Source organism: Hippichthys cyanospilos, chromosome 3 (assembly GCF_059441005.1).
Source record: "Hippichthys cyanospilos isolate Australia breed blue-spotted pipefish chromosome 3, RoL_Hcya_1.0, whole genome shotgun sequence".
NCBI classification, from domain to species: Eukaryota; Metazoa; Chordata; class Actinopteri; order Syngnathiformes; family Syngnathidae; genus Hippichthys; species Hippichthys cyanospilos.
The window spans coordinates 3,727,957-3,745,582 of record NC_142371.1 but is presented as its reverse complement, the minus strand read 5'-3'; the positions used below and the strand labels follow the sequence as shown (position 1 = coordinate 3,745,582).

The following is a 17,626-nucleotide window of genomic DNA, read 5'->3' as shown; positions in this document are numbered from 1 at the left end:
GTAATTGGACGGTCGGCCAATATTTTCTTTTAGTTTGAAATTTCGGGCATGACGTCATTTCCTCGTCTGTTCGCTGAATTTGGTGAGTCTGCTGCTCGAGCCCATGCCAGGGGTGCATGGGGGGAATATGGCCGCCATATCCCCACCGGAGTCTCCGCAACGGCACAAGTCCCTGGCGGAGGAAGTCCAGTCATCAGGGGCTAAGACGGACTCGGCGGAACTTGAAGACGCCTCCGATCAGACGGATGAAAATGCTTTGAAACAACCGCGGGAGCGTCATAGTAGCGAGCACAGTGGTAACAACGGTGCTTCTTTGCCCGGCCATTCTGAGGTTATTGAGTCGGGGGCTGGAGGCGACCAAACATGTAATTCATCGGGGCCAAAAATGGCCGAGTCACCAGGAGATGAACAGCGGCCCTCTGACTGCCCCGAGGATGATGGCGAAGTGGGTCACTCCCACACGGAAGAAAATAGTAAGTCGATGCTAACGGTGTTGTTATACTGTGTTTATTACTAGCGTTAGCCTTCCTATTTACTTCAGCGTTCACACCTTGCCCGGTGTACATTGTAGTGTACAATTAAGCTAGCGCGTATACTTTGTCATACACGACTCATTTTCTATCGTTTTATGTCAGGCTATGTAGTTTTGTTGGTTGACTAAGTTTATAGATCAGTGGCTCTCCTTTCATTTTCCAGTTTCAGAGACTGCTGAGAAAGTGTCAGAAACTCAAGCTCTTCCTGGTGCAGAGGAAATTCATGAGGTTGACCAACCAAGCTTGGGCGAAGAACTGAGATCTGAGGATCCAGTGAAAGATTTAGACTCAGTTGCATATGTGATCGAAGACCATGATGGAAGAGAAAAAAGATCATCCAAGCCAAGAAAGAGTCGCATGGTGTGCAAGGAGTGTGGACTATCCTTCACCCGCCGTGAGATGTTCTACCTTCACCGCCACAGTCATGCACACAAGGATGAACTCGCTCCCCTCACCTGTAAAGAATGCGGGCTCTCCTTTAAGGACCGCAGCAGCTTAATCAAACACAGACATGTGCATAAGGAGCAGAAGGAGGAGCCAACTTCTGAGCTGGAAGATGCATTTCAGTGTGCCACTTGTGAGAAGTTCTTCCCTACGGCGCAGAAACTGCGGGGCCACGAGTGCAACGATGCAGAAGACAAGAATTATCACTGTTCGCTGTGCCGCAAAGAGTTCAATTTTAGGTGCGCTGTCTCCACGCACATGATGACTCACTCGCAGGAGAGCAACTGGACATGCGAGGAGTGCGGTCGAAGCTTCCGGGACTACATCAAATTACGCTACCACCAGCGATCTCATCCGATCCTTAAACCCTACGAATGTCCCGAGTGCGGCATGGCTTTTCGATACAATTCCGTCATGGAAGACCATCGGCGCAAGCACACTGTTCAACTCCGCTCTTACCTGTGTACCGTATGTGGTAAGTCCTTCAAGTACAGTAGTCTCCTCCACCAGCATCAGTTTTTACACACCGGTGAGAAGCCCTTTCGCTGCCCCGATTGTGGTAAGAAATTTGCCTTTGCTCAAAATATGAGAGCACACTGTCGCCAACATAGACTGCACCAAACCAACACTCTTCCTTCTACAGAGCAACCCACCAAGCAGACCCCTGCACCTGCCCCTGCACTGGAGACTGTGCAACGAAAGGAGAATGCACAGCCGAGTCACGAACCAAAACGCACTTTTAACTGTCCCCTCTGTCCCCAGACCTGCAGCTCGCCAGCCAACCTGAGAGCCCACATGCATTTTCATGAGGTGGAGTTTGAGTCCCAGGACAAAGGATTCCAGCCACCCCCCGAGATAAAAAAGAATTGGGACAAGGGGCATATCTGTCCTCACTGTCCGTGTACTTACCGGAAAGAGTTCAGTTTAAGATTGCACATATTCAAAACCCATCAGAATATAGCAACAGATTGGGCCAAAGTGTCCATTTCCCCTCAACAAGAGTTGAGCCCTGTAACCAGTGAAAATCAGCAGGTAAAAGTGAAAAACGACGACTTGGGTATTAAGCCATACAAGTGCTCTGAGTGTGCAAAAACGTTTCGCCATCGCTCAGTGTTAGAGCTGCACATGCGCATACATTCCAAGGACAAGCCTTACCAGTGCAACGTGTGCGGCAAAGGCTTTCGCTTCAGCAGCTACTTACAGCAACATGTCATCATACACTCGGGCCAGAAGCCTCACAAATGTCCCGACTGCGGCAAGGATTTTGCCTTCCTGCAGAACATGAGAACCCACCAGAAGCTGCATCAGGAAAAACCCTTCCGCTGCACCAGCTGCCGCAAAGGCTACAGCGACGAGACGCAACTGCGGCACCACATGCTTTCGCATAACGGCGATAAGCCGCACAAGTGTAACCTCTGCGATAAGAGCTTTGGCTTGGCGTATCTGCTCCGCGACCACCTGAACACGCATACGGGAGAGCGGCCCCATCACTGCGGCGAGTGCGGCAAAACCTTTTCCTGGTTGAGCAGCTTGTTAGTACACCAGAAGATCCACAATCGCAAACGGCAGGCTTTCAGTCCACTTACCTCTGTCCCTGCGGGTGGGAGGACCAGAGGCAGAGGGGGCAGGGGGAGGAGAGGGGGCAGGTCATTAGGGGGCGCTCCTCTTTATCGCAATTCAGGGGGCATACAGCACTCCTCCATGCTGGCATCTCAAGAGGAGTTGCAATTGAAAATGCAGAAAGAAGCTTTTCTTTCTGAACTACACCCTCCAGCCGTTCACTGGGAGTTGGATGGGGACGGGGTCATGCCAGCCCCCTCGTCACTTCCATCAGAGCCAGGCCCGCAGAATCAAGAAAGCGCACCTTCCGTTGTCATATCCCTTCCAAAAGCGGGTCCCTCTGGAGTTGGCGGGATGGACAAACAAGCGCACCCTGCGACATCTGCTTCTTTGCGTCACGAATCTCGCGGGACTTCCTTCGTGGATGGCGCGGCTTTATGGAGTGTCCAACCTCCTCTGCTGAGTTCTTCAAACAAGGCGGGTCAAGAGCTCCAGTCGCCAAGGTGGCCGGGTGCCCCTGTGCCAAAACAGGAGACGTTGATGCTTCCTGTGAGTGCGGACAGTAAAGTGTGGGATCATCAAGCAATAACGTTGACTGTGAACCAACCTGAGCAGAGGACATCAGGTGGAGCAGGTGCACAATCCTCAACTCAGATAGACCAAAGCGTCCCCGTTTCAGTGTCCACAGCTGTCGCCCATGGGAGCACTTTGTGGGGCATCCAAGCGCCGCTTGGGGCTTCAAACAAAATGGGCTCCTCTCCGAAACTTGTCAACAATCGAGACTTCCAGCTACAGAAGAAGGTTGCGGCAGGTTGGACCAATGTACAGAATCAGACTGCAACGCAGAAACTTCCCATCCCTATCAACCCCTTTGCTCAAACCATTGGCACGGCACTCTGGGGCTTCCAAAATAATCCCGTGGGTCCTCAGCTGCTTCTCACCGGGCAGCTCAAACCGGGGAGAGTACAGGACTTGCAGCAGCAACCGGTCGTCACAGCCAATCAGATCATCCTAAATCAGCCTCCTCCATTTTTCTCCCCGGCGCTCACCACGCTCCCGACCCTAGCGTTGCCGGGTACTCACTCTCTTCAGACCGTCTCAGTTGGTCCGCTTTCAAGACCGCCGCTCCCGAATATTTTCTTCACCCCGCAGGCTGTCCTGACCGAGAGGCCTCCCATGCCACAAACCCCGGTCCTACCTCAGCTCGCCACGCAGACTGAAGCTCAAAAACTGGGACCCCGGTTGCCTTTTGCCCCGGAACGGCATTTGCAGTGCATGATATGCGGCTGCTCTTTCCCCCGGGAGCTGGATCTTCAGTTGCATTACTTGCAACATGCACAAGGAGAAGCTTGACTCTGTAACTGTAGCAGCAAAGCTTGACTTAGAAATTTGTTACTTTTTCTATTCTGTTTCACCTTCATTTCTCTGACGCTCATTTGTGCATTTTGACCAGCTGACATGGAGGAGCATTAGAAGCCAAAAAAAAAAACAAAAAACATTGAGTTAGGCTACACACTTTTTAAACTGTACTATTTCACTCTAAATAAGACTGGATACTGTTGTTGTGGTTAGAAACGGTAGTTGTTTCACTCTTAAAATGCTTTTAATATTTGGGTTGAACGACCTCTCCAGTGTGCGGACCAACTGATATTTCATTTACTGCCAATAACATCTGGTTTTTAAACCATTTTAATTTTTTTGTTCTGGTCTGAAATCATTTGAAAGGTTTATTTCATGTACAGTATACTGTGTGCCTTTGAGTACCGTCTGCATGTCTGCTACGCCAGTATTGTAGACTAGGTTGTTAGCAAAGTAGAGGGAAACGGTGACCTCACTCCTTGATGAGTGCACTGCAATGTCCTCCATATGCACTAAATAGTGTTTATCGAAATACTGGCGTGCTGCGGATACAAAAAGTCTACACACCCCCGTTCAAATATCAGGTTTTTGAGATGTACAACACTAGTCAAAATTTTGCAACACCTTCAAATTCACATGGTCTCAAACTCATCAAGTGGTAAAAAATGAGTTCAAGTCATGAAGCCACATCCACATCATAAAGCTGCAAAAATCCTAAAGGGTGCAAACCTGTTTTTGTTTCTTAAAAAAATCATTAACTTTTTTTTTGCTAACAAAATAATTCTATCAATATTTCTTCCAAATAACTTAAGTATTAATTTATGATATGGGATTTAACAAACACTGATTTAGATGTTGGATGTTTCCAAACTTGACTAATAGTGTAAACAAGATAAGACAAGTATTAAAAGTATTTGTAACATTAATATGATGTGTAAACCTGAACTGCAAAAAAAATTATCCAAAGAATAGGTAAAAAAAAAAAAAAAAAAATACTGTGGATGCAAAACTGTGCACACCTTTCTATTGCCGGGAATGTGGCTCTCTTCAGAAATTACAATTCACAATTAAGTTCAATGGTAAATTTGGATGAGTGCACACCTGTCACTATGCTTCTTATTTTAGCCCAATGAAATGAACAGTGTTGTGTTTGTAGCGAACGCTCTTTCGAAGTATGACAAAACATTCAACCCTCAGTTTTATTGGCTTGTAATACAGTATGTTGTACCACATGTGTTTTGGAATTTCAGCAATGTTTTTGCAAAATGTAACTGGGCTTGAATGTTTTTCTTTGTAAGATAACCCTCTCTACCGCTTCTCTTGCGTTCAACTATTTTTGAGGTACAGTATGTTCAATGGGATCTCACAATTTGTGTGAAAGATCTTTGTGCTGTAAGGTATGACCACAAAAATGTTAAAAAATGGCTACTAGAACATCTCAAATGTATTTGAGGTTTATCCAAGGCACTTTAAATGGTTGCAGGAATACGTTGACCATATAACATGAGTTTTGATGTGGCTTGTCAATGAAACACTCATTTGTTTGTTCCCCTCACAAAATCTGTTTGGTTGTACAGCTTTACAGGCCACATTAATTATCAAACATTTTGGGATGATTGGTCTCAGTGTCATTTTAGAGATATCAAAATCCAGGGGTGTGTAGACTTTATATCCACTGTACTTGTATGAAGCTACTTTCATTTTACAGATAAAGTTCTCATCAGATAAAGACTTTAGATGTACAGTATAAATGTCGATCATAATCAGAACTTTTCAATTATTTTGGTGATTCATTGGTGCCAACGAGTCTTCGTATACCAGCCGATGAAGCTGTCAATGCAAACACAATTTTCTCTTAAGTCTTCTGTGCAAGGGGAAATATTCCTCCTTGCTGTTAAATGTAACAAAAATAAAATACCAAATATATGCTGACCTTTGTTTACAAAATCATGATTAAATAGAAAAACACATGCCCTTCTATCCTCTTTCTCAGAAGTGACTTCTGGTGAGGTCATAATGGTTTAATCTGAACCGTCCGTCTTAATTGCACACTAGCATTGATCTCTGTTTAATGTGTGATAATATATACTATATACTATACTATATAGTATTTATTGTGTGATAGTATATAGTACCAATTATTTCAAATTTGTGGGCTGGGTGGGTACCAGGGCTAGGCGGTTACCAATCCAAAGCGACTTTCGTGGGGTTTAATGAGTTCAAATCTAATCCTTGCAAATGGTTTTACACATAAAATCCGTTTGCAAAGATTTAACAGCATTTCATGCCAGACAGCATCAATAATGCAAGTCTTAACATTTTCGTATACTGTTAATCAACTGGAAATTTCCGATCGCTTTTAAAAGTATTTTTTTTTAGTTTTGAAACAATAAATTCCTTGCTATTGAAAGCGGAGGTCAAACAATCCCGAACGTCTTTGCGGTCAACAAAATCGACGAAGAAGAATTAACTTCCGGAGAAGAATCGAACCTCAATCTACTGCATAAGTCAATTAGCCTTGACTTTAATGCATTTTTTAAAAACCATGCTAGGTTACCTCGTCCCTGACATTCTGAGTGTGTTTATGCAATGACTATTAGAAACACGCGAAATCTTTTCATCCACTCTATCCGGTGCCTATACCGCTGCATAAGGATTTCTGCTCTCGCCTTTCGGCTAAGGAGAGTCGTCAAAGTAAGCTAACGCTAACGAAACCGCCGCGGCGAGGATGGACCACGTTCCGGCCGTTGTGGTGAAAGACCTTCAGGCGGAGGAACAGTCCGCCGTTATGGATGACTCTCAGTCCGCCGTTATGGATGACTCTCAGTCCGCCGTTATGGATGACTCTCAGTCCACCGTTATGGATGACTCTCAGTCCACCGTTATGGATGACTCTCAGACCACCGTTATGGATGTTTCACCGTCCACTACCATGGATCTCACATCGACAAACAGTGATGCGCCGCCGCCGGACGAGGAGACCGCGGGCAGCGAGCGTCCAGCCTCAAGTCAAGGTAGAAACGTAATTATCGGTCAAAACTCTCTGTTCATTTTGAAATGTATTGCGGTGTGCGAACATAATTAGGGTAAGCCTATGTGAATACACGCCGATTATTTTATACAAATTCAACTTGGCAGGTATTGTCGTAAGATTGTCATTATGTCACCGACGATGCTTCTTGGAGTAACATTTTCTTGTAAAAATATTAAGAAAGTGACGTCCAATGCGTCTTACTGCAAAGTCAATTGCGGGGGAGTTTGTGTGTGTGCGCGCGTTTGTGTGTGTGTGGTGGGGGGAATTAGAATTCGAGCTTCAAACAGTTAACTTTGCCTGTATTTATCCTGTTTTTGAAAGACTCCTAACCCTAATTGCCATTTTCACAAAAACAGAAAACGGCTGCAAGTAAGAATGACTTGGATAATAGATTGTTTTTCTCTTTTTTTGTTGTTGTATAATTGATTAATCTTTTTTTTTTTAACATCACATTTTCAAGGAAAATCCACTACTACTTTTCCAAGAATGTTGTACGTTTCCCTGCCAGTCTAAACACCGCATTTGAGTCATTTGTGATGTGTGAATTAAACAACAAAATTAACTCGTGTTTGTCCATTGAGGGGAGGTAATTTTGACTTTCTGTGGACTGAAAATGACATCATAGTTGGCATAATAGTTCTGGGACAAGCTCAAGTCACAATCACTTCAATGAGCAGTCTGTAATGGTTACTTTAGTTTCCTCTTGCTAATGTTATATCTAAGATTAATTCTAAGACAGTTTCTGTGTGATAATGAAACAATAAAATAGATGGTAATGTCATTTGCAGCATTGCAGCGATGTGGTTGTGTTAAATAAGCCTACTTTAAAATGTAATAATGGTGTTTTCAATTTTAGTTTTGTCATGTCAATCATATTCATCCAAAATGTAAATTTTCAATATTTTTTTATATTGTAAACATGTTTCATCAAAGTCTGTCTGATTGTGCATGAAAGACCAAATCCCAGTCAAAACAAATTTCTGTTTACTAGTTCTGCTACTAGATATTAGTAGTAACTCTGTTTTTATATATTTTGATAATACAGCATAGAAGGGTAAATAATTTGCTACTTTGATAACAATACTAGCATGATTCAAGAAATCTACTATAGTGTCATAAATTTAGTCAATTAAACATCATGACGTGTCTGGGAAGACATGCATTAGAAGGAAAACATAATTATGTATTTATTCAATGCCAAAACATTGGACACAGCCAGCTAATCTTGTAAATGTACAGTTTAACAGTTAAAGTGCTTGAACATCGATAACACAACACTACACAAACTGTACAGCAGAACATATTAAAGCAAGGGTGTCCAAATTTTAGCTCAGGGTCCATATGTAGCAAAATCTATTCCCAAGTGAACCAGACTGGTAAAATCAGGGTATATTTTTTATGAACTAGTAGTGTCAATTACACTTCCATTTTTGCTATGCACGGCAGCCAATCCCCGTCAAGTAGTGGGGGGTCAACTCCGAATATGTTGCTTGAAATAGATTAAAAAAATAAAGGTGAATAAATTAAAATAACTTCTGTTTTGCTCTTTGCAATATAGCATGTTTTTCTTAAATTGCTCATGAATAACAGGGGTTAACTGTAAATGTATTGTTGAAATAAATAAAAAAATTAAAGGTGAATAAATTAAAATAACTTCTGTTTTGGTCCTTTGCAATTTAGCATGTTTTTCTTAATTTGCTCATGAATAACAGGGGTTAACTGTAAATGTATTGTTGAAATAAATAAATTAACTTCCATTTTGTTCCCATCCATCCATCCATCCATCCATTCATTCATTCATTCATTCATTATAACCACTTAATATCAAGGATCGCAGTTATGCTGGAACGTATTCCAGATGTCTTCGTGCAGTAGGCTAGTCACAGCCTGTACTGTTTGCCAGCCAGTTGCAGGCCACATAAAGACTAACTACTATACAATAACATCTAAAGGCAATTTTGAGTGTCCAATATACCTGGCATGCATGTTTCTATAATATGAGAGGAAATTGCTATACCTGGAGAAAACCTACATGGGCAGAGGGAGAACGTGCTAACTCCACACAAAAAGACCGGAGTTAGGAATCAAACCCGCGATCTCCGTACTGTGAGGCAAATGTGCTAACCAGACTTCCACCGTTCTGTCCAGAATAATTACATAATTATAATTCCACATTTCCACAACATTTCTATTAATAAAACATTTATTGAAATTGTTTCCATCCATCCATTTTCTAGACTTCCTCTGTATCCCAATATAGCATTTTTTCCTTTAATTTCATGAAATGAATGTAACATTTCTTTCATTATTTTTCCGTTTGTTCATAAAATACATATTGTGAGCAGAACACAACCTTGCGAGCCGGATAAAACCCGCTCGAGGGCTGGATCCAGCTCGCCGGGCCGTATGGTTAACACCTCTGGTCTAGCCAGTCAATCTTCTCCAAGCTGTTGGACTGCCTCCTGCACTTGCGAAAATGCGGGACAGAAGCAATATAGTCATTATAAAACACAGCTGTCTTGTAATTAATTGAAATTTCGAGTGTAAACTCTGCTTCCCTGTTTTCGAGCGATGAGTGCAGAAGTTGTAATCCACTGCCCGCCCAGGAGTTGCAATCCATTCTTCATTGGTTGATGGTTGCGTTGTTAACCATTCATGTGTCTTGTATGGATCTATGCACACTCTTAATATAAAGTGTTCTTTTCTTCCATCTCTTTTTACAGAGCTTGGGATGTACAGCTGCCAAGATTGTGGAGAAGCGTTTGGTGAGGAGGCAGCTTACTTAGATCATCGCCAGCAGCACCCTGATGGAAAGTGCACAATGTATTTAGAGCCAATGGATGATTCCGATATAGCTGACGAAGATGGGGAAAGTACAAACGGCTGTCAGTTATGCACATTGTCATTCGATGATCTGAACGAATTCCGATCCCACATGGAAACCCACCATGCTCAAGGTTCTGATGCCCAGAAGGATTCGGGACCCACAAATAAAAGCATCTTTCAATGCACTGAATGTGGGAAAAGTTATTCCATTTTAGGACATTATCTCAATCACCAGCGTACGCACATACAGGCTTCCAAATCTATTTTTGAGGACTTGGACCAGCTCAAAAAAAAGTCTTTTCAGTGTGAGACTTGTGGGCGGAATTATTCCCGTGCATCTGCCCTTGACGCTCACAGACGTGGCCACGAAGAAAAGTTATTCAAACGGCAAAACAGGAAATCAAGACACAAGACTGATGCCGTTGAGTCAGCAGCAAACATTAAAAAGACGACTAATGCTAATTCGGAGAAGCTTTTCAAATGTTCCTGTGGGAAATCCTTCGCTGGTTTAATGAATTTGAAGACACACCAGCGATTCAGCCAAAGTTGCAATACACTTTCAACAGTAAGGGCAGGAAAGCTGAAGAAACATCTCTTTACCTGTAAGAAATGCAGGAAAACCTTCCATGGCCATCTTGCCTGGTTCAACCACGAGAAATGGCATGAAAACCACTCTGAAGATTCTCCACACCGGTTTCCTTGTGAGGCCTGTGGGAAGGTATTCATGACTCAAACGTTCTACTATAGACATCAGCGCATGGTGCATAGTGAGACGCCGGCAAAGTCATTCCTCTATCAAGTTTATCAGCTGCAGAAGAAGGCATTTGAATGTACAGACTGTGGCCTCAGGTTCTCCAGACTGTCAGCGCTCCAGTCTCATCAACTTCAACACACCGGTGCGTTTACAGAGGCTGAAAAATGTGTCCAGGTACAGTCGCCTCTAGAGACTATAGAAGAAGAACAACAGAAAGCGACTCACAGTTTGGGACGTAACATCCCGCCAGAGAATGTTCCTCTTTACGTTGAATCTGAAGAGCACCTTGATGATAATGAGCCCGAAGAAGAAGGGATGGAAAGTTATGAACCTGGGGACTTTAATGTCTTGGTGATAAGTGCGAGTGAGTCAGAGGACGAGGCCGTCCAAGACTTGAACCCTGACCTCAATACAGGATCCGTATCTGAGCGGGAGGGCCAAGACAATGTTTCAGTCATGAATCTGGTTTCAAAACCAGAGCTTGACTTGAAAATTGTTCAGGTTGACTTTGGCCCTCCTAAGGAACAGAGCCTCCCAGCAACGGCAGCAGCTGAAAACACAGAAACCAAAGAACCGTTCGCTTGTCCAGATTGTTACCGGTGCTTTGGTAGCGAGGCATCGCTGCGGGCTCACTTAGTGTGGCACAACATTCGCGAGAGGAGACGTCAGACTCAAGGTCAGTCAGTGGAAGTTTACACATGTGACAATGAAGCCCGTACCTTTGCTGCAGGTCATACTCCAGAATTTGAGAATGAAACTAACCAGGCCAATATATTAGGGCGGAAAATTGTTACATGTGACATATGCGGTACAAATCTGACACATCTTTCCAATCAGTATGATAAACAGCAACTGTGCCGAGATTGTGAGGTGTCTAAATTGGTAAATGACATGCGCAGTCGTACCACACATAAAAGAGAGGGCGTGTCCGGTGCCGCAAAAGTGTACAATCCAAAGAAAACGCTTCTAGGCCCCAAGATTTACCACTGCGAGCAGTGCGGGAAAGGTTTTTGGTCCTTAGGCGCTTACTCGCATCACAAGCAGAATCCAAGTCAATGTGTTGATGTGAGACTTAGAACCGGTGTTACGCAGCCATTGCATCGTGGCCGTTCTCGCTCCGGCTTGAAGGTCGCGTGCCCCGTGTGTGGTAGAAAGTTCAGACACAGGGGAATTATGACGTTACACATGCGTACACATGAGAACGGAAATCACAAGTGTGAAGTCTGCAACAGATCATTTCGTCTTTTTTCCAGTCTTCTCAGACACCAGGTTGTGCATAGTGAGCTCCTCCCACCTCCCAGTAAGTCTTTTCAGCATCAGGTCGAGCAGCTGCAAAAAAATACATACAGCTGTCCCGACTGTGGGAAGCTGTTTTCCCGAGCCAAAGCGCTTCAGTTTCATATGAAGTATCATCAAAATGACAGGGGCCGTTCGCCTTCGCCGTCGGGGTCTTGCGTTAAGCAGGAGGACCTCCAGTGTGCCGCATGTCTCAAACAATTTAGCAACAAGGCCTCCTTGCGGGCACACAGAAAACTGTGTAGCCAAAAAGAATATGTTAATAAGAATGAATCCGTCAACTTGTCTGATTTGAACTCGCAAGGAAGCGCAGGAAAATTCCCGCGTAACTTAAAGAATGAAACTGAGGACGTGCACGTGCAAAGTCCAAATGCTGTAAGTGGCTTAGAAAATAGTGATTTACAATACAAGTGTAACAAGTGTGATAAAAGCTTCTCAGTTGTTGGGGCTTTGAATTTGCATAAAAGAATTCACTCCAAGGGTTACAAAAAAGTAGCAAAAGCAACCTTGTCCTTCGTGACTAGCGAGGAGGAGTTAAGGAAAGATTATCCGTTTTCCTGCTCCGAATGCGGGAAGCGATTTTTGTCAAACTCTGCCCTGGGCTCCCATAAACGTTGGCACACAAACGATAAACTTTCTTCTCTTAGAGAACAATTTCCCGAAAGCTGTCGGCAGGACTGCCAAATGTCCGTGCTGCAGCCTCAAGCCGACGTGAGCCCCAAGAGTGAAACTTTAGACTTATTTACGGAGGGCGATCAGACTTTAGAAGCTGGAGCTCCTCAAACAGGTCACCCAACACTCAAAGCGATGAACCGGATGACAAACGACGGGTGCGAATCCATCCTGAAAATACCGATGACAGAAAATTACCAGTGTCCCCTCTGCTCGGCGAGATTTTCCAAAGCCAGGGGTCTTCGTGCCCACACGTGGCAAGCCCACCCTGAGCACACAGAAGAAAAATCGAAGCGAGTGTCGGACGATGAAATCTTAAGTGTAGACACGAGCTGTGAAATAAAGAGTGAAAATGCTTCAACAGAAATAAGCAAATGTGATGCATCTCCTGAGGGTGGACTTCAATGTCACGTTGCTGCCACAATTCCTGACCATAAATTATGTCCAGAGTCTAACATGGTGGTCCAAGCTCCTGAGCCCTTAGGGGAGGTCTCACCTCTTATCTGCCGCCTCTCGGAGCCCGTCCTCAAATGTCTCTACAAATGCGGAAAGTGCGGCAAAGCCTTCCCGACTGAAGAACAATTAGAAACTCACAAAACCAAGGCAAAAAGCCGGCCTTTTTGCTGCGCCCTGTGCTGCAATGCCTTTTCAACAAAGAGGCAGCTAAAGCAACACCTCACCTGGCACGATCAGGTCCGATTTCGGCTACCCAATGAAGTTCGCCTTCGACTCAGTGCTGCTTTGAGCACAAAGGCTGTCAGACCCGCAGGGAAGTCCTGTCCCCCTTGTCCGCTGAAGCAGGTGAATCAGTCGCTCAGTTGTAGCCCGCATGGTGACATAGCCACGCTGCAAAACCACAGATGTCTGCGTTGTGAAAGTGCGGTGTGCAATTGTTCTTCGCTTCCTGCGTCTGTGGAGGACTTAGAAGTCCTTTCCAAGCATGACCAGGCAGCTCTTGATGATCGCAGAAGGCAAAGCGATTGTCCTGCTGCTCTTTCGGAAGGACATGCAGATGTCTTTACTTGTCTTGATTGTGGAGCTACATTTAGTCAGGAAAGTGATTTGCGCCAGCACTATACCAAACATGCACAAGGCATGTATTAAAATGTTTACATGTGACGTTTAAAGAGACTTTGTCTTTGATCATAAAAGATCCCTTCCTATCAATTCTCTGCTATTTATGCTTTCCTTCACACCGGTTTAATATTGCATAAATGTTATTAATGCCACCTTGCGTAACTTGGAGTAAGAAATATAACATCTTCCACACAATCGACGTTTTTGTTTAAGGCAAGAAAATCGACTATTCTAAATTCATAAATTGGAGCTAGGAGTTGTATCAAAATATAGATATGTAATATGTGATGTGTGTCTCAAGCCCTTCTATATAAAATCAGGAAATCTGTACTAATATATTTTTCTGCTGTCATTTAAAGTATGGAAACATTGTCTGAGATGTCATATTGACTAAACAAACCAAGTGTGTGCACAAAAAAAGGCTTGACAGAGCGTCGATTCGGTCACTATGTACATAGAGTATATGCACATCATGTTTTGCATGACTTGACTACTAAGCCGTACACTTTTCCGTTGTCTCTTTCTTTTTTGTGGCAAAGCTATTTATTGATAAAATGAAAATGTAGTCCTTGTATTGTTTCGGGATGGTTCTTATTACTTTATTTGATGGAAACATCTGTGGACTAATATGAATGAAGCTATTTTCCCTCAAGGGTTACTAATGCCTTTACCTATATGTTTACATGTTGTTTTTGAAGCTACCTGTACAATAAAGGGATCTATTATAGTCTGAATTAGTGGCTTGTGTAATGACTTCACACCAATTCGCATGCTGTGTGATATAAAAAAAAGTCAACACTGAGGGCCATATTGACATTTTTTCTTTTTTTTTGCCTACTCAAGTAATTTGCTTTATAGTTTTACGTGTCCCAAGTTTGATTTGAAATGCATCAAAATTTAGTTTGTTTTTCAACAGGGACCAAAAATGTTTTGTTTTTTTAGTTCTGTTTGGGTAAACTCATGGCTTTAGTTTGCACCGACCTCATTGTTGGAATCATTGTTTGGTTGACATCTTTTATGATGTGTTTTGTCGGTGATTTATCTTGATGAAGAAATGAGTGGCAATCATTTAGATGGATTATATTGACACAAGACGGATGAAAATAACAATTAAAGACAAGATTAACTGCACAACTGTAATGGACTGGTTGTGTGTATCGGTGCTTAAGCCCCCATCCCACTGAGGGACGAAAGCTGGCAAGTGTCCGCAAAGGTATCAGCTGCTTTGATCTCCTCAGGGTTCATTCAAGGTTGCCAAATAATCAGCAGAGACTGCCAAAAATGTAGCCAGAGGTCGCCAGACGTTGCTGTTGTTGCAAGGAGCAGTACAGATGGATGTCTGGCAACATTTTGGTGACCTCTGAAGACCTTAAATGAACCTTAAGGAGATAAAAAAAAAAAATCCATTACCTTTGCAGACACTCGCTAGCGTTCACTCCTTAGTGGTTTAGGGTTTTTAAAGATGTAGCAAGCTGCCCAACTTTTTTATTGTGTGCTCCATATCCCTCCCATACTCTTCAAAAATAATTGAAACGTTGCCAACTAATCCAACATCAGTTAGCAAAGAGATTTCTGCTGCATGTAAATGTGCGTAATGACCTTCTTTTCTCACCTTGCCTGAAAACTCTTTCCAAAATGCTTGTCAAATACATGCTTTAACGATGCATTTCCCCCTATTTCTAGCCAAGCAGAGCAAAGTTACGCGGGATCGTGGACCGACGACTTTGGATGACAAGGATACTCCAGGGGAGGGGAAGAAGGATGACCAGCACGTTGATGCGGATGGGACTCCTAAATCCGAGAAAGATCTTCAAACGAGCTCAGATTGCCCCGACGCGACACATGGAGACTCCACAAAATCGCCATATAAGTGTCTAACGTGTGGGAAAACTTATTTATATCTTGTACCTTTTGAAAAGCACCAAGAGGGGCATAAGAAAAATGCCGCTTCAGCTAAAACTCAGATCGACAATAGTGTCCGTGCGTACGACTGTCCCATATGCGGAACGGTTTTCTCCAGGGAAACTCTTCTTCGTGGCCACTTGCTGACTCACGCGCAGCATGAAATGCACAAGTGCGTTCAGTGCAACAAGACCTTTGATACCGTCAGTGCATGGTACACTCATACTAAGTCCCATAAAGTAAGGCCTTTTTGGTGTCTTAGTTGCACCCGGGGTTTCATGAAAGAGGATTACCTGAGCAGACACCTTCAAAAACACCACATGGGGAAGTACAAGTGCTACATTTGTTCCAAGCGCTTCTTCACGCCACTTCTGCTCAGGGAACACCTCAGCAGCATCCACCCTTCATCGCCGCTCAACGACGTCGCCGCAAGTCAAAAAAAGGCCGCTTTCGGGTCGGGGGACGAAGGCGCGATAGAAGACGGAAGCCTGCTTACTGCAAGTGAACAAGAGGAGCAAGAACCCCGACCGTGTGTAGAAAAAGAGGGAAGCCTGCAAAAATCTGGACATTTGGAGAAAACTACTGAGCTGTTTAAGAATAATGAGTTTGCTCAGTCCAACTTTTCCAATTCCGGAGAAGTTGTGCACAAGCCCGCAAAATCATCCACCTTTCCTGCTAGTGAGGAAGTTCTAAAAGAAGCACAAACCACACAAGATCTTGACAGAGGTGAGGATCTGGAACAAAACCAAGACAGTGAGCATCTGAAGTATTGGGAATTTGAATGCTATGAATGCGGTCAGGGCTTTGATCATATAAGTCAGCTGCATTTGCATTACATCAAACATGCCACTGGGGAGGTGCCTTTTCCTGACACTGAGGGGTGAACATTTATTTATGTAAGACTGTTTTTATTCCAAAAAGACTTCACCTACCTTTTCATGTCTTTAAAGCAGAAATAAACTAAATGAAGTGATAGAATGGTCATTTGTGTTTGTAATAACTATTGCCAACTTTTAATCCTCCTTTTCATCATTACATAGTCATACGCAGGATATTTCATATAATTAAACATTAATTATTGGCCGTTTTGAGGAAGTTTATGCTGATTGACAACTCATTTCATTAATACATCCAGTTCACACAAAAAAAAGTTATTTAAGTCCAACAATCCAGTAAATTGTGTTTGTTGAGGGGAATTTATAGACTTGTATTTAAAGGGAAAGTCAAATCCAGAATATTCTTGATCGTATAGCCTATGTGACCCCAACTGGTCTTTAAATGATTTAAAAAAAATGTAATCCACCCAAAAGGGCCATTTTGCCACTTACTGTCCACTGAAAATGATATCTCAGTTGCTGAAGATGCCAACCAATCACAACTCACCAGTTTTCTAAGTTTGATAAAATGACAAGTTTCACTGTCATTTGACTTTAGCTGATCCTTGGACAACTGTGATGTCAATTTGCAGCAAGTGGCAAAATGGCCTTCGTCTGAGTGGGTGAATTATGTTCATTTATTCTCCAGAAATGCAATATTAATATTTTATGTCTTTCTCACCGTACAACGATATAATGTGTAATAAACAGCCTAATATAAGCCCACAGTTCTATTTGCACAACAAATACATGGAGGGCAGTATAATATTTATTTCCAGTAAGGTATGGTGTGTCAAAATACAAATTACAAAATACCAGCAGCACAGACTTCAGTATGAAGTTAATGAGACAGCTCTCACAGACATTGCGCGATGGCTTCTCGTAAATCTTATGGCGACTTTCACTGCGACAACACGCTGCGTTCTAACGACAAATTTAAATGGAAATATGACGAAATCGTCGTTTTAGGTAATTATCAAGGTAATTATATAAAATAGCACCATGCGTGCACTTCTAAAATGTTGTGGGAAAAAAAGGCAAATTGGCTTAATTTAACTCCTCTACAACGAAACCTGCATGTGGGAAACTTGCCCCCCACCCCATGGTATTTAGGTACAGTATACGGTATTTAGGTACGGTATACGGTATTTAGGTACAGTATTGAGGTAGTCATTTTCGGGTAGTCATTTTCAGACGAATAATAGAGGTGTTTAGATGTGAAGTCGAATTTAAATAAGCAATAATTCAATAATTTCTGACACATATCTAGGAAATCACGTGGACGCTTTTATGG

The 17,626-nt window shown here is 43.1% G+C and overlaps 2 protein-coding genes across 3 annotated transcripts; both read left to right on the top strand.

The window, feature by feature from the left end:
* Positions 1-102: 102 nt before the first annotated feature.
* On the top strand, positions 103-5,828 carry LOC148425491 (uncharacterized). The gene is made up of 2 exons (XM_088412150.1): positions 103-473; positions 697-5,828. The coding sequence occupies exons 1-2, from the start codon at positions 104-106 to the stop codon at positions 3,888-3,890; spliced, it is 3,564 nt and encodes a 1,187-aa protein (XP_088268276.1). The 5' UTR covers position 103; the 3' UTR covers positions 3,891-5,828.
* A 544-nt stretch (positions 5,829-6,372) lies between these two features.
* Positions 6,373-16,441, top strand: LOC148425490 (uncharacterized). Of its 2 annotated transcripts, XM_088411918.1 has the most exons (3): positions 6,373-6,910; positions 9,654-11,186; positions 15,239-16,441. In XM_088411918.1, exons 1-3 carry the CDS (start codon positions 6,625-6,627, stop codon positions 16,339-16,341), a joined length of 2,922 nt encoding a protein of 973 aa, XP_088268044.1. In that variant the 5' UTR covers positions 6,373-6,624; the 3' UTR covers positions 16,342-16,441. The 2 variants fall into 2 exon arrangements, with proteins under 2 accessions (XP_088268044.1, XP_088268042.1); XM_088411916.1 differs by lacking the exon at positions 15,239-16,441 and having other exon boundaries at positions 9,654-14,289.
* Positions 16,442-17,626: the final 1,185 nt, after the last annotated feature.